The sequence below is a fragment of the Bubalus kerabau genome, chromosome 5 (assembly GCF_029407905.1).
Source record: "Bubalus kerabau isolate K-KA32 ecotype Philippines breed swamp buffalo chromosome 5, PCC_UOA_SB_1v2, whole genome shotgun sequence".
NCBI classification, from domain to species: domain Eukaryota; kingdom Metazoa; phylum Chordata; class Mammalia; order Artiodactyla; family Bovidae; genus Bubalus; species Bubalus kerabau.
Genome location: NC_073628.1, coordinates 97,945,310 through 97,969,582, shown reverse-complemented (window position 1 = coordinate 97,969,582; position 24,273 = coordinate 97,945,310). Strand labels below are relative to the sequence as shown.

General features: G+C 42.0%; 1 protein-coding gene across 6 annotated transcripts in view; it reads left to right on the top strand.

Moving 5' to 3' along the window:
- The window catches only part of KIF1B (kinesin family member 1B), a 148,993-nt gene that overhangs the window by 108,116 nt on the left and 16,604 nt on the right, over positions 1-24,273 (top strand). For 3 of the 6 annotated variants that reach the window (XM_055582352.1, XM_055582351.1, XM_055582349.1), the window contains 12 exons: positions 4,730-4,848; positions 5,807-5,892; positions 7,505-7,634; positions 7,807-7,969; positions 10,789-10,879; positions 12,780-12,898; positions 13,541-13,596; positions 14,161-14,199; positions 15,916-16,024; positions 17,558-17,624; positions 18,288-18,372; positions 20,323-20,428. In XM_055582352.1, the coding sequence (XP_055438327.1) occupies positions 4,730-4,848; positions 5,807-5,892; positions 7,505-7,634; positions 7,807-7,969; positions 10,789-10,879; positions 12,780-12,898; positions 13,541-13,596; positions 14,161-14,199; positions 15,916-16,024; positions 17,558-17,624; positions 18,288-18,372; positions 20,323-20,428 (1,170 nt within the window). The remainder of the gene's footprint in view (positions 1-4,729; positions 4,849-5,806; positions 5,893-7,504; positions 7,635-7,806; positions 7,970-10,788; positions 10,880-12,779; positions 12,899-13,540; positions 13,597-14,160; positions 14,200-15,915; positions 16,025-17,557; positions 17,625-18,287; positions 18,373-20,322; positions 20,429-24,273) is intronic. The other 3 variants (XM_055582354.1, XM_055582350.1, XM_055582356.1) reach the window with 1 other exon arrangement.

Sequence of the window (24,273 nt, the reverse complement as noted above, 5' to 3'; positions counted from 1 at the left end):
TGGAATGGGTAGTAGAGCTCAGAGAGGACAGCAGACAGGGATGGAGCATGCGCCATGGCTCTTTAATAGTAAAGGGATTGGAAGGGGGCAGTGGCTGGAATGCTGGCAGAAGATGAAGGTGGTCTGTATGTGTGCTGACTTTGGAAGTGAAATGATTCATTTAGTACCTTAAGCCAAATTCTTAGTCTTTAAACTGTGTCATAGTAGTTGATGTTTGAGAGTCTTGTTTGTAATCCTTTTCAGACTTTTTATTTAAAGATTTTTTCACCATACAGCTTTTAGCCCTCTTTTTTAGCATTGCCCTCCCCCCTTTGGAGCAGACTGAAAGGGAAGCAGATGTCGTTTGATCTGATTCCATGTTCATTTGCAATTGTGGCTTTTTTTTGGTTATACTTTCATTCATATTTCATTTATGCTCTTTTACTTTTATTAACATTTGTTTTCCTGTGGTGTATTTTGTCTGTTTTCAGAATTGTTTTCATTTCTTTGAGTTGAAATCCCAAGAATCTACTCCATCTTCCTTTGCTTTGTTTTAAAGTAGATTCAGAGCAGGAAAAGGTGCAGACATGCATACAAGCATACCTCGGAGATATTGCTGCTTGGTTTCCAGACTACCACAGTGAAAGCAAATATTGCAGTAGCCAGTTGCATGCCTTTTTTGATTTCCTAGTGCATGTAAAAGTTATGTTTACATTACATTTGGTCTATTAAGTGTGCAAAGCATTGTGTCTAAAAAAACAACATACATATCTTAATTTGGGCTTCCCAGGTGGCTTAGCAGTGTAGAACCCACCAGCCAGTGCAGGAGATGCAGGTTCAATCCCTGATCCAAGATTACCTGGAAAAGGAAATGGTAACCCACTCCAGTGTTCTTGCCTGGAAAATCCTATGGACAGATAAAGCTGGCAGGCTACAGTCCATGGGGTTGCAAAAGAGTCAAACACATTTTAATAACTAAACAATGATGACCTTAATTTAAAAATACTTTATTGCTTAAAAAAAAAAAAATGCTAGCCGTCATCTGAACCTTCAGTGAAATAGACTCTGCTGGTAGAGGCTGCTGTTTGATAGCATTTTACCCACTGTGTTGTTACTGTGGAACTTTCCAAATTGGAATCAGTCCATTCGAACCCTGCCCCTGCTTTATCAAGTATATTTATGTAGTATTTTAAATCCTTTGTTAACCATTTCAAAAATCTTCCCAGTGGCTTCACTGGAAATAGTTTCCATCTCAGGAAGCCACTTTCTTTGCTCCTCCATAAGAAGCAACCCTTCATCCCATAAAGTTTTATAAGACAGCAGTTTATTCACATCTTTAGACTCCTCTTCTAATCCCTGTTCTCTTGCTGTTTCTACCACATCTGCACTTAACTTACTCCATCGAAGTCTTGAATCCCTCAAAGTCATCCATGGGGGTTGAAAACTTCATCTAAACTCGTGTTAATATTGATACTTTGACTTCTTCCCATTAATCACAGATGTTCCTAATGGCATCTACAATGACGTATCCTTTTGAGATCCATCAAAGAAACCACTGTCTATGGCAGCTGTAGCCTTATAAAATGTACTTCTTAATTAATAAGACTTGAAATTTCGTCAAAATGACTTCTTGACCCATGGGCTGCAGAGTGTGTGTTGTGTTAACAGGCATAAAAACCTTAATCTCCATCAGGGCTCGTGGGTGACCAGGTGCATTGTCAGTGAGTGGTAATATTTTGAAAGGACTCTAGCTCCTGCCCCTGAGCAATAGGTCTCAACAGTAGACTTAAAATATTCCATAAAGCATGTTGTAAAAAGATGTGCTGATCATCTAGACTTCGTTGTTTCATTTATAGAACACAGACTACATTTAGTGTAATTCTTAAGGGCCCTAGGATTTTCAGAATGGTAAGTGGGGATTGGCTTCAGCTTCAAGTCACCAGTTGCATTAACCCCTAATGAGAGTCAGCCTGTCCTTTGAAGCTAGACATTGACTTCCTTCTAGCTCTGCAAGTCTTAGATGTCATCTTCTTCCAATAGAAGGCTGTTTCATCTGCATTGAAAATCTGTTATTTAGTGTTTTTGTTGTTGTTCAGTTGCTAAGTCATGTCCAGCTCTTTGCAACCCCCTGGACTACAGCATGCCAAACTCCCCTGTCCTTCACTGTCTCCTGCAATTTGCTCAAATTCATGTCCACTGAGTCAGTGATGCTATCTAACCATCTCATCCTCTGCCGCCCCTCTTCTCCTTTTGCCTTCAATCTTTGCTAGCATCAGGGTCTTTTCCAGTGAGTCAGCTCTTTGCATCAGGTGGCCAAAGTATTGGAGCTTTAACTTCAGCACCTGTCCTTCCAATGAGTATTCAGGGTTGATTTCCTTTAAGATTGACTGGTTCAATTTCCTTACAGTCCAAGGAACTCTCAAGAGCCTTCTCCACCACCACAGTTTGAAAGCATCCATTTTTTGATGCTCAGCCTTCTTTATGATCCAACTGTACATGACTACTGGAAAAACCATAACTTTGACTATATAGACTTTTGTCAGCAAAGTCATGTAATCCTTTTTAATATGCTGTCTAGGTTTGTCATATCTTTCCCTCCCAGGAGCAGATGTCTTTTAATTTCAAGGCTGCCGTCACCATCCACAGTGATTTTGGAACCCAAGAAAATAAAATCTGTCACTGCTTCCACTTTTTCCTCATCTGTTTGCTATGAAGTGATGGGACCAGATGCCATGATCTTAGTTTTTTTGAATGTTGAGTTTTAATCCAGCTTTTTTTCACTCTCCTCTTTAACCCTCATCAAAAAGCTCCTTAGTTATTTAGTGTTAGCTACCTTCATTAATTATCTCAGCTGGATCTTCTGGATAATTTGCTGTAACTCCTACATCAGTACTTCTGCTTCCTTTTGCACTTTTATGTTATGGAGACAACGTCTTTCCTTAAGCATCATAATCCAATCTCTGCTAGTTCCATACTTTTCTTCTGCAGCTTCCTCATCTCTCTTGGCCTTCATAGAAGTAAAGGGAGAGGACCTTGCTCTGAATTAGGCTTTGGCTTACGGCAGTGTTGTGGCTGGTTTGATCATGTATCCAGACCACACAAACTTTATATCATCAATAAGGCCTTTTCACTTTCTTATATCATTTGTGTATTCACTGGAGTAGCACTTTTAATTTCCTTCAAGAACTTTTCCTTTGCATTCACCGCTTCGCTGACTGACACACAAAGCCTAGCTTTAAGGCTGTCTCAGCTTTCAGCTTGCCTTCCTTACTAAGCTTAAAGTTTCTAGCTTTTTATTTCAGGTAAGAGACATGAGACTCTTCGTTTCACTTAAACACTTAGAGGCCATTGTAGGCTAATTACTTGTCCTGATTTCAGTATTGTTGTGTCTCAAGGAATGGGGTGGGGGCGGGGCTCAAGTATAGGAAGAGACAGGGGAATGCCTGTTGGTGGAGTAGTCAGAACACACATTTACCGAGTAAGTTCACTGTCTTGTATAGGTGTGGTTTGTGGCATCTCAAAACAATTACAGCAATAACATCAAAGGTCACAGATCACCATAAAAAATACAATGATAATGAAAAACTTTGAAATATTATGAGAATTACCAAAATGTGACAGAGAGTCATGGAGTAAGCAGATGTTGTTGGGAAAATGGTGCCTTGCTGGAGACATGGTTACCACAAACCTACTTATAAAAAACGCAGTATCTGCAAAGTGCAAAACAGTGGAGCACAATAAAACGAGGTATGCCTGTATGTGTCACATTGGGTTACATTTGATTTCTTGACTTAAATGTTTACCTTTTGTCTTGTCTCGTGTCCAAGGATCAGCATATACCAAGTGGGAAGATAGGAGCAACAGTAGGAACTAGGTTGTTTCCCATCCACTAACTGGAATAAACACCCAAACTTTGTGATCACCAGTTTGTATTGCTTAAAGAAAAAATCAAAAGCTACAAAATTATGAAAGAAGATAAAAAGAGAACCAATGTGATACAACTTTGCTAGTTCATCTGAAGTAGAAAACGTTAGGTCTTATTTTGTGTATCTGATTTCTGAGTAAGGTTTTGGGCTCTGGAAGCAAAAGACACCCTTTGCGGATCGGTGTCTCCTTCCTTAGCATTTTTGTTGATGTCCATCCTGAGTCTCCTGCAAGCTCACTAACAGATATTTCTGGCTTCATAGCCTTTCTGCCCATATGTGTCAGTCACCTTGCCTAAATATAGTCATTTCTTAGGGTAAAAATAAAGACCCACAGTGTTGTGACTTGAAATCTATTTTAGAGTTATTAACTGTATTTCAGTCACATTTCTCTGGCCTTTTTTTTTTTTTTTCTTTTTTTTTGATCTCCTGATTTCTGTTTTATCTATCAGGAAAAACAAAACAAAACCTCTTTATATAGTTACATGAAAAGGTTGAACTCCTTAATGGGTTCCCTTTTCCCCACCCTTAGCAGTATTCATATCTTAGAAGTCTACTTCCAACTGTTAACTCCTCTACCTGTTGTAATTTTTATAGGGAGTGATTTAGTGTAAGTTGATCTTTCACAAGCATTTGCATTTGTTTATATGTTATTTGTGCCGAAAAAGCATCTGGAGACAGTCTGAGAGTACAAAACAGAGCGGCAACCTTAAGACAGGGCCCAGAAGCCAGCTCACAGTTTCATGAAGATATTCTCGGTAAATCTGAAAGCCAGCCTCTCTGTCTGTGGGATGCTCAGATGCTTGTCTCCTGGTGTCTGTCTCTAGGGCCTTTGTTTACCTGAGCAACCTGCTGTACCCCGTGCCCCTGATTCACAGGGTGGCCATCGTCAGTGAGAAGGGAGAGGTGCGTGGATTTCTGCGTGTGGCTGTGCAGGCCATTGCAGGTAGGTGCCCCTCTTCTGAAATGAAAGCTGTGGGTTCTTTGCCTTGAGACAAAGCAGGCCGGTTCCGTATGGGCCGTGTTTCAGTTACACACTTCAAAACAAACCGTGGTGCATCTGACTATCTCAAAGAGAGCCTTTACTGCTTCCTTTCTAACTTTTCTTCCCAGATTTCACAGGTAGATCCTGTTTGGTTTGTAGTAGATCCTACTGCTATTTTTGAATAATGGGGTGAAAGGATTTCCTTTACCATGAGGAACAACTCTTGGATTAACTTTATAAAAGTAATTTGCATTTTAAATAATGGATTTTAACTGCTTCAGAAGTAACAAGATTTTCAGACATTTTCTTGCCTACTTTTCTCTCAGGATACAGCTAGACATTTTGTGCTTTGGCTGCAGTTTTGTAATGCATGGATCAAGATTTTGATACATTACACTTTTCCAAGATCCAGCCTACCTTCTGAGGAAAGAACATGGCTATTCCCTGTTAGCTTTTCTGTTTTAATTTCCAAATGCTGTGCTGTATTTAATGACCTTTCAGCTTTTCCCCATGGAAATGTGTGACAGTCACCAATGTTGACTTTATGGTGGTCTCCACAAATTCAGTCTAGTATTTTTCAAATATTTGTTGAGTATTATTGAATATAGGAAAGGGAACAGTATTTCTAATTATGATATTTGAGCAGTATCAAGAATCAAACTGATTCTTTATTAACTAGTTTCATTTGAGCAAGGAGAGGGGTATGTTTCCCTGAGTGGAGATGGAAACCCTATTTGATCTTACTGCTTTGGTCTCATTCTTTCTCATGCAAAAGACTTGTTCTTTAGTATCTCCTCTTATATTAAATTTTTGGGACCTTAAGTTTCCACTGCTTTCCTGTTTATTTTGTAATCCAATGAGTCATTTTCCCTCGGCCCCATATGTCATCTCATCCTTGCTTTTTTCTTTTCCTGCTTAGCGGATGAAGAAGCTCCTGATTATGGCTCTGGAATTCGACAGTCAGGAACAGCTAAAATATCTTTTGATAACGAGTACTTTAATCAGGTGAGAAATCTTCCAGGAAGAGAAAAGCCCTGTGGAAGGAGAAAGAAGTAGACAGATTTGTTAGGAGGATGGATGTTCAGTACTGGAGGGAAGTTCTCCCTAGAATTAAAGGGTGTAGGTAGCCGCAGGATTGTTTAATAGAACATAGGACATGTCTGACAGTTCCCAAGGCGAGGGTGAAGGCCCAGCATTTACACTATGTGGTATCACCTTTTCTCAGTTCAGTTCAGTTCAGTCGCTCAGTCGCGTCTGACTCTTTGCGACCCCATGAATCACAGCACGCCAGGCCTCCCTGCTGCTGCTGCTAAGTCGCTTCAGTTGTGTCCAACTGTGTGCAACCCCATAGACGGCAGCCCACCAGGCTCCCCTCGTCCCTGGGATTCTCCAGGCAAGAACACTGGAGTGGGTTGCCATTTCCTACTCTAGTGTATGAAAGTGAAAAGTGAAAGTGAAGTCGCTCAGTTGTGTCTGACTCTTAGCGACCTCATGGACTGCAGCCTACCAGGCTCCTCCATCCATGGGATTTTCCAGGCAAGAGTACTGGAGTGGGTTGCCATTGCCAGGCCTCCCTGTTCATCACCAACTCCTGGAGTTCACCCAAACTCATGTGCATCGAGTCGGTGATGCCATCCAGCCATCTCATCCTCTGTCATCCCCTTCTCCTCCTACCCCCAATCCCTCCCAGCATTGGGGTCTTTTCCGATGAGTCAGTTCTTCACATGAGGTGGCCAAAGTATTGGAGTTTCAGCCTCAGCATCAGTGCTTCCAGTGTACACCCAGGACTGATCTCCTTTAGGATGGACTGGTTGGATCTCCTTGCAGTCCAAGGGACTCGCAAGTCTTCTCCAGCACCACAGTTCAAAAGCATCAATTCTTCGGCACTCAGCTTTCTTCACAGACCAAATCTCACATGCATACATGACCACAGGAAAAACCATAGCCTTGACTAGACGGACCTCTGTTGGCAAAGTAATGTCTTTGCTTTTCAATATGCTGTCTAGGTTGGTCATAACTTTCCTTCCAAGGAGGAAACGTCTTTTAATTTCATGACTGCAGTCACCATCTGCAATGATTTTGGAGCCCCCAAAAATAAAGTCTGACACTGTTTCCCCATCTATTTCCCATGAAGTGATGGGACCAGATGCCATGATCTTAGTTTTCTGAATGTTGAACTTTAAGCCAACTTTTTCACTCTCCTCTTTCACTTTCATCAAGAGGCTTTTTAGTTCCTCTTCACTTTCTGCCATAAGGATAGTGTCATCTGCATATCTGAGGTTATTGATATTTCTCCCAGCAATCTTGATTCCAGCTTGTGTTTCTTCCAGCCCACTGTTTCTCATGATGTACTCTGCATATAAGTTAAATAAGCAGGGTGACAATACACAGCCTTGACGTACTCCTTTTCCTATTTGGAACCAATCTGTTGTTCCATGTCCAGTTCTAACTGTTGCTTCCTGACCTGCATATAGGTTTCTCAAGCATCAGGCAGTCCTTAATCCATGTAACTTTTCAGTCACAATTATTTGTGGGGCACATAAACAGACGTAAAAGAAACGTGGGAAAAATATGTTGTCATACTACTTATCATCTACTTATGCTGCCTTGTTTTCAGAGTGACATTTCTTCGGTTGCATTGACCCGTTCTGGTCTGTCCTTGGAGGAGCTGAGGATTGTGGAAGGACAGGGTCAGAGTTCTGAGGTCATTACTCCTCCAGAAGAAGTCAACCGAATGAATGACCTGGGTGTGTAATCAGAGTGCTGTGACTGGGGGTGCTTTCCAAGAGGGGAAAACACTGACTATTGTTAAGGATGATCACTACTTTTATCAACTAGTGATGGAAGAATACACTCTCCTCTCTGAAAGGTGCTTTGTCATTATTTGAACCATACCTGTGTTCATTTGACCTGCTTTAGATCTGAAGTCAAGCACTTTGCTGGATGGTAAGATGATGATGGAGGGATTTTCTGAAGAGATCGGCAACCACCTAAAGCTGGGCAGTGCATTCACTTTCCGGGTCACAGTGCTGCAGGCCAGTGGAATCCTCCCAGAGTATGCAGACATCTTCTGTCAGTTCAAGTAAGTATGCAGACATCTTCTGTCAGTTCAAGTAAGCCCCACTTTGCTCCTCCTTCCTAGCCATTAACCTGGATGGTGACTTTTGTGCGCTATAGAGTGCTGTTAGACTTGCCAGATTGTACACTCTCAAGAGAGAAATGACTCCCAGACCCTGAAATAAAATGCTTTCTTTACTCTGGTTGGGAGTAAGAAGTGGAAACAGGCAATGGAACGAAACAGAGTTCATAGTGGGAAGGAGTGCGGCCACACATCTTGCTAGAGGTTCAGTTGTGGACTGTCCCCCTCTGCCAGGAGTACAGGGTCAGATCCAGTTAAGCTTACTCATCAGCCTTTTTAATGTTCTTCATGCCAAAATGTCTTGTTAATAAACAAGTCTGAAATCAATGAATTATCCAACTGCCAATTATGCCTGTTTAATGCTTGGGAAAGACAAAATGTAAGTCGTTTAAAGAACAGCAAAATTCTATATCCATTGAAAGAAAGCTAGTAAGTAAGTAGAGAAGATGTGACAGGTTTCATTTCTCATCTGTTTAATAAGCATTGTCTATCCTGTAACCCTCTGGAGCTCTGTGCTCTAGTTACTTTTGTCTCAAGACTTCCAAAAACATTTTTTTGGAGAATCTTAAGTTTTAATACTCCTAACATGAATATATCTTTAGAGTGCTTGGAAAGGGCCACAGTATAAAAGAAGGAAGTTTGAACTGCCCCATTCCTAAAGCCCACGGTTTGCTGTTGGTGCCACCAAAAGGCTGCTTTAGGTTTCTGCCCTTCCTTTCCCCTCTGTGTGTGCCTTATCCTTTCCAGAGGCCTCATATAGCTTCACTTTCTATGTAGTTGTCAGCCAAGTTCTCAATTAAATGTGGTTATTACGTAGTTAAGCTGCTAATGTCATTTGCTAAAACGTAACAATTGATGAAATATTATCCATCCAGTATAGATTTGCCCATTTAATGTGTTTTCACTAACAGTCTCCATTAGTAGCTAATGTATTTTACGGAAAAGACCTGCTTGGTCAGCTGACATCTGAAATGGCAAGAATGGTCTATTAACTTCTGTCCCAAAGTCTCCTGAAAAGAGAGTAGCATCTCCACCTGGTGTAAGCACTGGAGGAAAGGGCATGTTGACTCATGTTGAAAGAAGACTCAGATTTTTCTGGGGTTTTTATAAACTCTCATCTGGCCTGCATTGGGAAGACACAGCTGTAGAGCACAGTCAGTGGCCTCAGGTATCACCTATGTGGAACCCCCACATATTGGTATCTGCTCCGAGGAGAGCGTTGGAGGAGTGTAGGGCAGAGGCCAGCTGATGCTCATGCGGCCTCTGGCAGGTGCACTGTGTGGTCTGGAAAGGAAGAAATTGGAAGAAAAAGAAAGGAGTAAAAAGTAAAAGAGAGGGAGAAAGGTAAGGAGAAATGAGAAGAAAGAAAATAGGCAAGAGTACGCGTAGTGTGGAAAGATGCAGTGTCACAGTGGTACGTGATTTGGTTACCTGGCAAAAGTCCACCACGGTCTTCAGGCTGAGAGAATTATGGTTGACCCTTGAACAACTCAGGAGTTACGGGCATTGACCCTCCTCCACAAAGTCTGAAACCCAAGTGTATATCCAGGGTTCCTCTGTATCCGCAGTTCCACATCTAAAGATTCAACCAACTGTGGATCGTGCAAAACCGTAAAATTTACTATTGAAAAAATCCACATACAAGTGGATCCACGCAGTCCAGACCCAGAACACCAGTGATGTTCAAGGGTCACCTGTAATATGGAAGACCAGGAGTTCATGGAAGACCTGGTCTCTCTGCCCACTGTTTATCCCTCTTTTCCTATAGGAGTGTGGGGTATCCTTCTAGTGGATATTTCTGTCTAGCAGTACATCTTTGAATTGTGTATTCTGTAATTCTCCACTACTTTTTATTTCAGACTAATATTAGGGAGACAGAACAATAAAATCTCATTATTTATGAGAATAAGTAAACATAGCCCAGTGATTCAGCAAACATTTCAGGAGTATTTTCTATATTTCAAGCCCTGTGGGAGACACACACTCTCTTTTGGGGAAACAGGCAAATAAATACATTATTACAAACAATGGTATCATTGCTATTGAAGAAATAGGCCCCTGTTGTTCTGGGAATGTAGAACTGTTTGAGTGAGTCAGGGAAATCTCCCTGGAAGAGGTGACATTTGAATCTACTCCTTGCTGGTGTTAGAGAGGCTCCCAGCAGATATGCCATCCACAGGCTTTAGTGCTACCTTATAGAAGCTTCAATCTGCCAAATCTTTTCTATACAAAATGATTTCAGTTTTTATTTTCAGTAAAAACCTTCTGCATTGGAATGAGAGTTCACTGAATTCAGTCTTCATGTGTTTTCGTAGCTAAGTGGTGTGTGCTCAGTTGCTTCAGTCATGTCCGACTCTTTGAGACCCCATGGACTGTAGGTTTCCAGGCTCCTCTGTCCATGGAATCTTCCAGGCAAGAATACTGAAGTGGGTAGCCATTCACTTCTTCCCTACCCAGGGGATCTTCCCTATTCAGGGATCAAACCCATGTCTCCTGCATTGCCTGCACCTCAGACAGATTCTTTACCATCAGGGAAGCCCCAGCTAAGTGGTAAGGTTAGTTGATTTTTCAGTCAGTTTTGAAATAAAATCTAAAATGTTATCTGTGTGATATGGAACATGTTCTCTACAGAGCAATGCAAATAACTTGTCTCAGTTAAAAACTCTGCTTAAGATGCTTCTTTCCATGGGATCCAAGAGAATTCTGATGAAACCATTTAATGCGAAATTAATGTGGGTTTTTGTCTTTTTCGCTCTCTTAAGCTTTTTACATCGGCATGATGAAGCATTCTCCACTGAACCCCTCAAGAACAATGGCAGAGGAAGTCCTCTGGGCTTTTACCATGTGCAGAATGTAAGTCACGTGGACATTTTTTGCCAGGTGTATTACAGGTTGGTGGTACCCCGAAGCAGCTGTGTGAGGCAGGCATCATGTACGGGCTCCCTTTGGCTTTCTCAGCCGAAGAAGGATGATTATCCGAGCTGCTATGCAGGGGGAGCTCTGTGGCGAGAGTGGACAGTGGAGGCAGCAGCCAGGGCCCTGAGCTCATCCTCATTGGACAGAGCAGCCAGCATCTTCTCTGAATGACAGTGGGCCTGTGCGTAGCATTGGGGGTTGGTCTGCCAGTAAATTCTTTGTCATTGAATTGTGAGTTGTTTTAGTGTTTCCGTCCTAGAAAAATAAGCATGTTTAATATGAGTTTTGTTAAAGTTAATATGTTCTTTAAACGGTAAGAAACATAACACTGTTTGGTTGCAAATAATGTAGAAACTGTGAAATTCTTTTGTAGCTAAACTAAGCTTCAGAATCTTTTTTCCTTTCAGCTGATTCGATGATTAATCCTTTAATGCCCCTTACAACTCCCCCATAAGTGGAATAAGAGAACAGACTTTCCATCTCTTCTAGAAAGATTTACTTAACCCCATTCAAAAGTTTTCGTTCTCATCACAAGAGCTAACATTCACTGAGAGCTTATGTTGTATCAGTCATTGTTAGAGGTGCTTTTTCTGTCTTAGTTGATTTAACCCTTTCTTTTATGCCACATACTGTCATAATCCCCATGTTATAGTTGAGATAACTGAAGCACAGAGCAGTTGAAGTCACTCACCAACGTTACCAAGCTAGGAGGAGGCAGAGGTGGGATTGAACCCAGGGAAATGTGACTCTAGCATCCAGAATCTTCACAGCTATACAGGAAACAGTCTCAGTCTCTTGCTAACCATAGTCCACTCTCTAAAATACAAAAGGGGGGACTCCCTTGTGGTCTAGTGGTTAAGACTCCACTTCCACTGCAGGGGAAGTGATCCCTGGTCCAGGAACTAAGATCCCTCATGCTGTGCAACTTGGCCAGAAAAATAAAAATAAGAAAGGACAACTCCAAAAATGGAACGAACAAACACAAAACATAGTTTTCTTTTTTATTTTTAATTGTATAAACATTAGCATGACTGTATATGATCAATATTGATTGTCTCCTGTGTACAAGGGCCATGCCTGATGCCACTGTGTGGAGGTGAGGGGGACACTTAGATGAATCACAGGGGATTATGCCTCTGAAGAGTTTAGAATTATGATAGGAGAAATAAAATGCATATTTATTTTATGTGCAGTTTATAAAAATAGTAGTACAACTTATGGACATATTTGAAAGCTATTCTTGAAATGCATTGGGAATGGGAGAAGGGAGAATTATTTCTACTAATGGAAAGAGAATTCTATGTTACATTCTTTGTTGAGGGTGGATGGTTGGATGGACAAAGAAGGTTGGGGAGCTTCCTGAAGGCTGTAGTGTAAATAAGAAAAGGTGGGTCACTCTTGGCCTTGTACCTGGCACATAGTCAGCAGTCCCAGTTTTCATATCGTTGTTGCTGTTTGGCCTGGGCCTTGAAGTACAGGGAAAACAGGGACAGAGAAGTGGGAAGGCCTCCTGGGCAGGGCTGCTGTCTGGGCCCACCCTCAAAGTGGAGGAGAGAACAGGCGAAGGGAGCAGCCGATGCAGTCCTCATACTGACTGAAGGACACAGAGGGGCTGGAGGTCAGTTAGGGTAGGTGGTGGAACGCCTGGAGCTTGGTTAAGTTGCTGTAGAAGGAAAACCAGAGAAGAGCCCATCTCTTCTGATATGAGAGGCCTGCAGAGTAAAGTACCCAGCACATACTGGGTACTCAAAAGTGCCTGAGTGCTGTTTGCTGCAGACATGTGCATTTTCCTGTAAAAAATCTTACCCTAATCGAGCTTGGCTCTACTCCTTATTAGATTGCAGTGGAGGTTACGGAATCATTCGTGGACTATATCAAAACCAAGCCGATTGTGTTTGAAGTCTTTGGGCATTATCAGCAGCACCCACTTCACCTGCAAGGACAGGAACTTCACAGGTTTGGACCAAATGAGCACAGATTTTTTTGTTGTTGATATTGTTGTTGTTATTGTTACTTGCTGGAAAGGAAGAAATCTTTTGAGGGCTTAAGATAGGTAAGTGACAGTTTTATATATTGTCCTACGTTTCCTTTTTAGAAATGTCACCATCTTTCTTCTAAGCCACCCAGTCACTAATTGTAGGAGGAGCAAATTGAGTTTTGCCCAGGGGGCCTTGAGTACCATCTTCTTGTAGGAAGAGACTTTGAATAGGATAAAGTTGAGGTAATCGAGACATAACGTGGAAATTGTGTATAATTATTCCTAACCACCTAGAACTGCATGGAGCATAGAGTCACTGTGAAACGTGTGTCTGGGTTGAGACACCAGAATGAGGGAGGAGACCATGATGGGGACTCTGGGATGATGGCAGAGTCTCAGTGTTAACAGAAAAAATTTCTTATTTGTTAGGTAAGACTTACAAGGGGACTTCTCTTAAAATGTCTTAGCCTCAGTTTTACTGTGTGGGGATATATCTGATATCTGATAATGTGCTAGTGTTGAAAGTACAGGTGATCTGCTTCTAAATGGGATTTAAACATGCCATTAGTATTAGCACGGGGGTCTTTTTAGTCTTGAAGAACTTTCATCTTCCTTTGCAGTCCACCCCAGCCGTCTCGACGATTCTTCCCTCCGCCCATGCCACTATCCAAGCCAGGTGAGTGCCAGCTGGGTTCTTTATATGCTGCATGACTTTTCAGGTAAAAAGTCATATTCAAATTCCTGCTCAACATCTGTGCATCCTGTGTGTTCCAGTATCTAGCAGGACCTAGAATTGTTGGTGAGAAACTCTAGGGCTTTATCCACTCTGGCACTCTGGTCTTGTTGAAGATTTTGATAAACTCCCTGCTCCTCAGCCTCTCTGCTCTGTGTGTAACCCCTTTAACTTTAGTGGCGGGCATTTTTTTGCATGTTACATTTGTTCTGCATGTTCATGTATCTTGTTTTGACTTTTCTTTGTTTATTTTCATCCTTTTTCCTCATTGCCCACTTGCCACATTCCCCCCCACCCCCTGCTCATTCTCCACCTCTGTGCGCCTTACCTCTGTCCTGCCTTCAGACCATGAGAGAAAGATTGAACTGATCCGATTTCTCGTATCTGACTATGTGAATGTGCATGTGTTGGACACATTTTCTGAGCATGCCAACGTGCTTGCCTCCTCCGCCATTGCCACCTTCAAGGATGGGGCTGACCCATCACCACCTTTTCTCTTTCTGCCAGTTCCCAGCTGCCAGCCTGAGAGGGTACCTAAACGAGATGGTTAGTAACTAAATTAGCTCTGCCTTAGATGTAGAACCATCCTCAGGGGCCAGTCCCAAAGCCTGGCTCTCTGTGTAGGAACCACGGATGTTTCTGTTTGCTACTTGACCTGAGTGTAGAGTTCACCACATTGTCAAGGTCATGTCACATTTCTTTCAGAGAGATTTTTAGGGAGTACCTTCTTTGTTTATGCCCTTTTCACATCTTGGGGTGGGGGTGGGGGCTCCTTAGGTTTGTTGGTTTGGATTCTTTGCAGTGGTATTATTAATTTGAAGGATTTTTTAATAGTAGATGGCTTTAAAAAAAATGCTTCTGGTTTTGCTTTCTGACCCTCAGAGGCACACCAGTAACCCCTGGTTACCTTCTAGAGTAGCATCATCACCATCTCACCTGGAATTCAGCTAGGGTGAATAATGCCAACAGGCCATGCATAGTGCTGCAAGAGTCATAAAGCCCCTTTAGATTCATTGCATCAGTGGTTTCTCGCAATATCTTTTCAGATAGCTAATATTATGATCTTCATCTTAGAGGTGAGGAGACAAGACTCCCAGGGGTTAACTGACTCAACCAGAATTTCAAAGCTAGTTAGTGGTCGAGTGATAATTAGATCCCAGGTCCCCAGACTCTCACACCACTGCTCCCAGATTCGGAGCAGAGAACCCTCTTTGAATTGCCAAGATTTCAGGATTTCTATGTAGTGTTTCAAAATGCACACCTTGTAGAATCTGACATTCTTGGAAGTACTAGGATTTTGGTTAATGTATTTCATCAGTACAGATAAGGACATGGAATTTACATTTGAAGAAAATGGGTAACAGATCATTTACAGAATCCTGTATCTACAGGTTAGACCCGTGGTTCCCAGACTTGTCCATACACTGGAATCACCTGGGGGGCTTCAAACCTCTCAGAGGACTGAGCCCCATCCCTGTAGATTGTTCTTTAATTGGCCTGCGGGATGGCCTGGTCCATCTTTGAGATCCCCAGGTGATGCTCATGTGCAGGAGGTTCAGGAACCACTGGGTTAGGGGACAGGTGCTCCCCACACCAGAGAAGGTAATGGCACCCCACTCCAGTACTCTTGCCTGGAATATCCCATGGACGGAGGAGCCCGGCTCCAGTCCATGGGGTCGCTAAGAGTCGGCCACAACTGAGCAACTTCACTTTCACTTTTCACTTTCATGCATTGGAGAAGGAAATGGCAACCCACTCCAGTGTTCTTGCCTGGAGAATCCCAGGGACGGGGGAGCCTGGTGGGCTGCCGTCTATGGTGTTGCACAGAGTCAGACATGACTGAAGCGACTTAGCAGCAGCAGCAGCAGCTCCCCACACGCACCACACACAGTGAGACCCTCCCCACATTGTCTCTCCCACGTTGTTATGTGCTCTGCATGCTGCAAATGTGAGAGCCTTAGGAAGGTTTTTTAATGGTTTTGTGAGCGCATTTATGCTGCACAAAGCCTGTGTTCTCATCATTGGATATTTTGTTGAGAGGGAGAGAGGGAGAAAGATGCTGACCCTCCGTTTTCCTGTTCCCTGAAGTTAGAGGTGCACATAGAGTTGGTTAAGTGTCTCTGGGTCTCCTGCACTGAAATCTGTCCCCTGATTCTTGCTGCCTTTCCCAAGTGTGTCCTTGGAGACTGACATTAGAGAAGCTTGTACCTTTGCAGAGTAGACTTGGACCACATGTTAACATTTTCCAAACACTTTTAAAAGTTCCAGCCACCAAGTTAAATACCATGAGCAAAACCAGCCTTGGCCAGAGCATGAGCAAGTATGATCTTCTGGTTTGGTTTGAGATCAGTGAACTGGAGCCTACGGGAGAGTAAGTCCAACTTTCTATATTTTTAAATATGACAATTTTGCAAAATTAAAAAATGTAATTTTGAGTCTCTTTGTCTTCAGGTTCACAAAACATCACATTCTAGTTTTGAACTGAATTTTAGGGGTGTTTATTCTTTGAATCAGATGTTTGTCAGAGAACTACCTAGTATTATAATTTACTTTTTTAAAAACTATTTTCTCATTTATTTCCTCATGGAACATACCATATTCTTATTCAAATGAGAAAATCTAGGCTCAGAGAAATTGAATAATATGACCAAGGAAGCAGTAGGGTGGGGTTTGAACTCAGGACTGTCAGCTTCCATAGGACATCTTCTTTTATTTCCACATTTTGTAACAGTAAACAATACTTACTGAGTGATTTAACTTCTTGTTAGCAGGAGCCTGGAGATTGGCACTTTGTTACGAAGGAAGACAACCTACATACTGGGTTTTACCAGCAAACAAGCAAAGAGAGTCAGAAGCATATTGTGCACAATGGGGCCAGAGACTTATATCCACATCTCAGGGGCTTAGGGGACAGAATATTTCCATAGACCAGGGTTTCTCAACCTCTGAACTGTTTGGGGGCAGATGATTCCCTGTGGTTGGGGGCTGTCCTAAATGTTACAGGTATTTAACTGCGTCCCTGGCCTCTACCCATAAAGTGCCAGTAGCCCTTCCCTCCAGTTGTGGCTATAGACATTGTCAGATATCCCATGGGGGCAGAATCACCCCCAGTTAAGGACTTTTGGCTCCAGTCAAAATAATCAGCATCGGCTTACTCTGAGTTGTTGTGTTAGACTCAGTGGCAAATGTAATCACTGTTTATACTTGTCTTGGAAATGCCTTTGAAAAACACAAAAGAGATCCCTCTCCTGAAACAGAGGGAAGAGGCTATATCAGTTAAAGGATAGGGGATAAATGTTATCTTAATGGTCCTCTGCTTATCATGCCAGGTACCACCATCACAGTTACCTCCAGGAAACATTTACTGAGTTCCTGCTGTGTGTGAGGTTTGGCTCTATCGATCCTGTAGTATTCAGCAGTAGTGACATTACTTTAAGGAATTTGACTTTCTGTAGACAGATCCATAATGTGATTATAACTTGCATTATGATGGAGAAGAAGTTACAGTGAATGGTTTCCACTGAGTTAATTGCTTTCTGATTCTGAAAAATCTGAAGTTATCTCTTCCTCATCTCCTGACACTTGCCATGGCAGTAATACATTATTTATAGAGTATCTGTTAGACAGGGAGCTGGGATGGAGCCAAAAGGTGTTACTGCTGTTTGAACACTTCAGTCTAGTCAGGATGATGAGACATGAATACGGAGAAAGTTTTACTAAATGCAAATGACTGTGTGATTATGTGTCCACTCCAGATGATGAGAAGGACGTGGGATCGGAGTTTAGGAAAACAGAAACCACTGAGGGGTAGCACGACCAGGGAGGACCTTGCAGGTGAAGCTGCAGTTAGTTTTTAGCACAAGCATCCATCTAACCTCTTTCTTTCGTATTTCTTTTTTTACAGGTATATCCCAGCCGTGGTGGACCATACAGCAGGCTTGCCCTGCCAGGGGACATTTTTGCTTCACCAGGTACTAACGAAGGAGCCAAAAAGGGCCTAGAAGGGAACAACAAAAAGAGTTAGAATAAGAAACAGCCCTCTGTTTCTCTGCCTTTTTATCTTCATTTGAAGGGAATTTGGAGGTTGGGAGACTTTGCGCTATCCTTTCCTTAAAGTTTCTCAAACCTTGGCTTTTGTGTATAAATACACATATTAAAAGAGCTATTTTGAAAGAATTTGTTTAATTCAGTTATTAGAATGTATGCCGCTCCCCTGTGGTTTTATGCCATTTTCACTCTGTGATGTTAAGAAACTCTGCTTTCACAGCCAGAAGATTTTAATGGAGATAGAGAAGTAAGGTTTTAGTGGACTGAAAATCCAGTCATGAAATGGAGGTCCCTCTTTGGCAAATGGAAAGTAGTTTTAATCAGTGCTCAGAAGTGCTTGTGAACCAGATGGGCTTACTCTGGGACTTACAGTCTGGGCAGTGGTTCTTGAAGCTGTATCAGCACCTGGCTCTTCCTCAGTCCCTCACCTGTGTCCCTTGATTCAGAATAACAGTGTGGACAGCACTTCCCATCTCTCTCCATACCTCCCCTTCTTGCCACCACCACACCAGATGATCCAACAAAGGGCAAACAAGAGGAAATAAGAGATGGCCCCAGCTAAATTGCAACCCTGCTCCATTACCTAGGGCATCCAGCGGAGGATCACAGTGACCATCATCCATGAGAAGGGGAGTGAGCTCCACTGGAAGGATGTTCGTGAGCTGGTGGTAGGTGAGTACATTTCTTCAGATGAGGACGGAGCCAGGGTTTTTTAGAGATGTGATTGGTCCCTGTTTGGAGCACAGGGAGTATGTGGAAGACTGCACTGGAGAACATGACCATCAGAAGAGAGACTTTGAATTCAAAAGTACCCTTGTTTCCCAGCTCCCTTCATAGGTTATGCCACTGCCAGTATTTTTCTCAAGGACTATGGGAGTGGTTATGTGCCAAAGGCCCTGAGAAGGCCCCAGAGAAGCCTCTGCTCCTTGTGCGCTTGTGATCTAGTGAGGAACAGCGTGTGTATGTGTCCAGAGCTGTTTGAGGAGTGAGTACCAAATGAGGACAACTGAAACAGACCTGTGCTAGGAGAGTGGACAACAAAAAAGATCCAAGAGGACTGGGTTGGCTGGGTAGGAGATGCTCTGAGTAGATTAGAGAGAAATTGGAGGGTTTTGTTTGTTTTTTTTATAAGCATTTGGAGTTAGTCAGGAATGTCTAATGAGCAAATGGCTAGAAACCTATGGTCAGAGAGGAGAGACAGAATTGAGGTCCCATGAGAGGAAAAGATTGAACCAACAGCATCAGCTGTAGAATGAGAGGCTAAGGCAGGGGCCTGACCCTGTTTTTACCATGGACCCATTTGGCAGAGGTGAAGCCTCAGAATTACATTTTTAGATGTAGAAAATAAAGTACTTGGGATTACTAAGGGAACTAATAATACTGAACTGCAATTGTTAAAAACTAAACAAATTTGTAACATAAGCTCTCTATTGATGTGTTAAATAAGCAGAGGGTCTAATTTGTATCATTTCAAAGTGGTAATGAGTGTCATATAGTTGACATTAGTGTGATAACAGAAACATCTGTGATTTCTGCCTGGGACAAAGGTATAAGTACTGCTCAGTCTACTGTGGCTTGTGCCCTCCCCTCCTTATGGAAGGAAAAACCAGTTTCAGTTAGAGGCTCCTGAAAATAAAGTTATTACAGTTTAGCCTTTCTGAATTTTATGCATAAACCTCTTGGGTGCCTACAGACCAAATTAGGGACCTCTGGAAGGATGGTTATATACTCTGTCCTATCCAGGACAGTGATTTTCAAGCTTTTCAAAATTAATTTTTACACACAAAAAAAGAGAGATGCTTTCTGACCAGAATGGGTGGTGAGCAGGGGCAGCAGTTATTAAGGCTTTTCTGTAACCCTATGGCTTATTATTTTTTTTAAACAAGCATGAAGTGTGGCAGGTGCTTTCCTAAATGCTCTAAAAATGTTAGTTCATATAATATAACATAACATATAATATGATCATAAAATTCTTTAAAGGGCAGAATTGTTTTTCCCACTTGGCAGGTGAGGAAAGTGAGGCTCAAAGAGATTGAGCGTGTGCCCAGGCCTCACAGAGAGTTAGTGTCGGAGCTGAGATTTGAACCCCGGCAGTCCTGCTCCAGAGCCTGTGTTCTGAAACTCTGTGCACTGCTGCATACCCTAGTCTTAGTATTTGAAAACAGAATTGTAAGATGTTAAACAAGAAAGTGGTATAATGAAGGCAGTGGCTTAAGAACATTATAGAAGGTGAGTGTGGGGTGGATTGACAAGGAGAGACATGAGAGCAGCTGGGAGACCAGTTAAATGACTGTTGCTTGTCTCTGATCAGAAGGGGATGACCTTCCCCTGATGAGCAGGGCAGTGATGTTAGAAATAAAAGTCGAGATGAATATGAGAAGCTCTTTGAACAATGAATAAATGTTCACAGTTGACTGAATTTGGGATGTAAAGGGGAGACGGAATATGGAGAAGAATGGAAGACTGAGAATTCCCACATTAGTCTTTGAAACTACAGTTAACCAAATGACTCTTCCGGCACCTGAAATTACACAGAGGTCTGACAGTCTCATTTTGGCTTAATGGATTACTGTTTTGTTTTTAAATGTCCCCATGTCCTGGTTTCTTTCTTGTCTCTCTCAGGCCGAATCAGGAATAAGGCTGAGGTGGATGAAGCTGCAGTGGACGCCATCCTCTCCCTCAATATCATCTCTGCCAAGTACCTGAAGTCGTCCCACAACTCTAGCAGGTGGGCCACCGGGGCGAGTGATGAGTCAGCCCTGGGAGTTGATTACTTCACCATTAGATTCTTCATTCATTAATGACTCCCCACCTTCTCACTTAAACTCCCTATTTCCTTCTCTGCCTATCCTGTTCTTCAGAAATAAATAACATAAACCATTGGAGATACTCATATGTTACTCCCAGAGAACAAAAATATTCTTTCCTTTGGGGAGTGTGAACGTTGTAGCACAACGATAGAGAAAAAGCAGAAGAAGACTCAGCATGCCACTCAGCAAGGTTTTACATGTAGATTAACTATGGCTAAGACTAAATGTCTTCCTATGAAGTGATTGCTGGACCTCTCTCTCTTGGCCTTGGGTTTCATGGAAACCTGCTCTCCAAGGTGTAGTGAACTCTCTTGTGTTCATCTTTGCTGCTGCCAGTGTTAGCTCAAGGAGTTTCGCTATTTCACTTATGCATTAAAGGCAATAAATTATTATAAACTCTTCTGACCAAGATTGGCTGCTATAGATAATGAATTTTAATTTTAAGCTAGTTTCCCTTCAGAATTCCATTTTTAATCAAATAATGACAGAATGTATAAAGTACATAGCTATTCTGCTTTTCTGTATTGAACTATAAATAAATCTGCTGGGGTGCATTTCCCTCCCTGGGGAAGGAGTCCCCTCATTGTGCACAGAGGCTCTGTGTCTTTATGAAGTGAGGTCTGGGGAACAGGAGTGGCTCTGTGTTCTAATGTGGGTTGGAACACAACCTTCAAATTACGGGATTTCTCTGTGGTCTGTCTGCTCCTGAAAAGTTGCTCCTGTCTGTTGGCAAGCGGGAGAAGAAAAATAAGACAAAAACCAGAAGCAGAGTTAAAAGTTTGGGCCAGGGTTAATTTCTTTCCGTTGCTCCCTTGTGTTTCTGATTTTCATGGGAATGAGGAAAAGGAAGCAGATGTGTGTTTGCTTTTTTGCCTGTTGGAGAAACTGGCAGGGACTGTGGGCAGAATGGGAAGGTGACTGAGAGGGGTGTACATATGGGGCGGGGGGTTGGGTGGCAGAAATAAAGCAGGCTGCTCTCATCTCCCTTGGCCTCTTCCCTGGGCAAAATCTTGAACAACACCATTTCTGTGAAGTTAGCATTAATCCCACACAGCGTTCTCTCTGCTGCCAGACGTTTACAGAAAGTGTTCAGCTGGCATTCATCATGTTCTCCTTGCAACTGTGAGAAACATCTTAACCCTCCCTGTGGTACTCGGTGAAAGATGATGAAACTTGGTGTTTCGTTGATGTGCTGGTTGTGCTGAACTTGCCTCCATTAGAGTAACCTTAACCAGTCCTTTGACTCATGCCTGGCAGTGGGTTAGATGTGTAGAAGATCAATTTGACTTTGTTAGAAACAACTTACCTTGGCTTCTCCTTTGTTCAGCAACTGTTCTGCCCTTTGGAACTCAGAAAAAGTCGTGGAGGCTGGAATCTAGCCTACAAGGAATGGGGGACGAAAAGGCCTTCATTTCAAGAGCCCCACAGGGCCCTGCTTGGTATCACCACCACCAGCAGGGACCTAGAGTCAGAATGACTGGCCAGGGACAACCTGGAAACTAACCCCATCACCCTAAAACCCGAGACTGTGAGCCATGTGGCAGAGCAGTCCTCCTGGGTTCCCTTACCCTGCTGCTGCCCACCCTGGTGCCCCTTCCCAATAAAATCTCTTGCTTTGTATTAAAAAAAAAAAAAAGAACCAACTTTATCTTTCCCAATAGAAGCTTAGAGTTAATTAATCAAAAAAGTTGCTAAAGTCAAGAATAATAAAAAGATACAGACTATAAACACTTTTTTAAAGTATGTAAATGTACATAAATTTGTCAAGCTATTGCTCTAGGGCCAAGGCCTTTTCTTTAATTGTAGGCTCATTTATTAGACTTCTGACTGTCTTTCTGACAAAGCCACACCCATAATTTATCATCTATAATTTTCAGTTTGGTGGAACTGGAAACTTATGAAGAAAATCAAAGTGCAAAATCCTTTAAGCTTTTTATCATGTATCACTAAAATTTTATTTCCCTCTTTCTTTTACATTCATCTCACCCAAACTTAATTGAACAGCTGTTTTTTTAAACAACTCACTGTTATCAAGTCTTTTAAAGACATTTAGTTTAGTTTTCACACTTAGTTTTGTTTCATACTAAACAAAAATTCTTATTGCTCTCATGTTTCAGTGATTTATCTTATATTTAATTAAATTAGATCATTGTAATAACAAAAACAACTGCATAGACAGGTTTGGGACCAAATACTACTGATACTTGAGAAGCACAAAACTCAGCTCTTTGGAGCAAATTGTCTGGGCCTATGCATGCACTAAGTCGCTTCAGTCGTGTCCAACTCTTGGTGACCCCATGGACTGTAGTCTGCCAGGCTTCTCTGTCCTTGGGATTTCTCTAGGCAAGAATACTGGAGTGGGTTGCCATTTCCTTCTCCACTGGGCCTATGAGCTACCTCTTTATTTTAGAATAATGCTCAATGAGAATTGGATGTCAGTCTTTACATTCTAGGGTTGTGAAGAGCATAAGTTCATATGGTAAGTGGCTAAATGGAGTTTGGTTAAGAGAGCTTTTGTTCTTTCTGCCTAAAGGTTTAGTGTTTAAAGTTGAACTTACAGAGCTCCAGTTGGGTGTATTAAGTGTACGTGATTAGAAGGCACTTGTGATACATTGATAGCAGAGTGCAGCTGACAAGAGCCATTGCTCCTTTTCTTCCCGGTCCTACATTTCTCTTACCTAATTGGTTTGGTTTTCTCATAACTCCACAGCAACTTCCTACCATTTCCAATAGTAAGTCACCTCCTAAAGGGATGTTAATCAAAACTGTCTCCCTTCTACGTCCAGCATTTCCTTAACACAATGACTCTTCTCATTGTAAGCCGTTTATCAAACTGTCCCATGAAATTTGCTGTTAATTGTCCACTTAAATTCACTTTGCTTGTCAGCAAATTTGTGTTTTATATCTGTTTTTTTTCTCTTCTCCTTTCTCTCTTCCCCTCTCTTTTTTCCTTTTTTTATTTTTTTTGACTTTTGCTGTACTAACGAAAGTTTTTTCTATGTTTTTGCAGGCTCTTTCTTGATAAGGATATTCCTAGGTATTTTCTGTTTGCTTTTTTGCACATAAAGATTCTGTTTTATCAGAATGCTTTATGTCTTCTGTTGCTTTGACTGCTGTTGTAATTTAGTAGTTTTCCCCTATGTAAACTTGCACCCACCTAGGAATAGAGCGAGACCTCACTCTGCATCATTGCGCCCTAGGCTTTTCTAATGCATGTATAGTTTCGCTTGTAGATTCTCGAGTAATCTGTAGAGTTCATAATTATTTTCTCATTCCATTTAGTAAACCTGCTCATTTTATTCTTATGCCGTGTCAAGTTTTCCCTTCCACATTGCAAAGTAGAATGTTACTGCCTTCATTTCATATGGAATCTCAGGCTTTTGTGATTGTTAACCTTTTTCTTTGTTTTGTCCTGTGTAGTATCAGAGACCAGTTTAGTTATTCCGGTAGCTGAGTCTGTGAGAAATATTTTTTATTTTTAAACATTTCTCTTTGTCCTGTCAGGACTACTTGTCTCATTTATTTTCTGCTTTTGGAATAGAAAAAAATTCCTAGTTTGGTAGTGAAGGAAATTGCCTCCCATCTCTCTCTCCATCTGATTGAGGAAAGAAAACTGAAGGAAGTGACACATAACAGTATAGCCTAAATGGTTTTTAAGATGCATGTACACAAACACCCACACAGCGCATAAACACACGCTGCTTTTGTCTAGAATAGCTTGAGAAATCAACCTGGGGTTATTTCCTGACCACCTTAAAGCCAT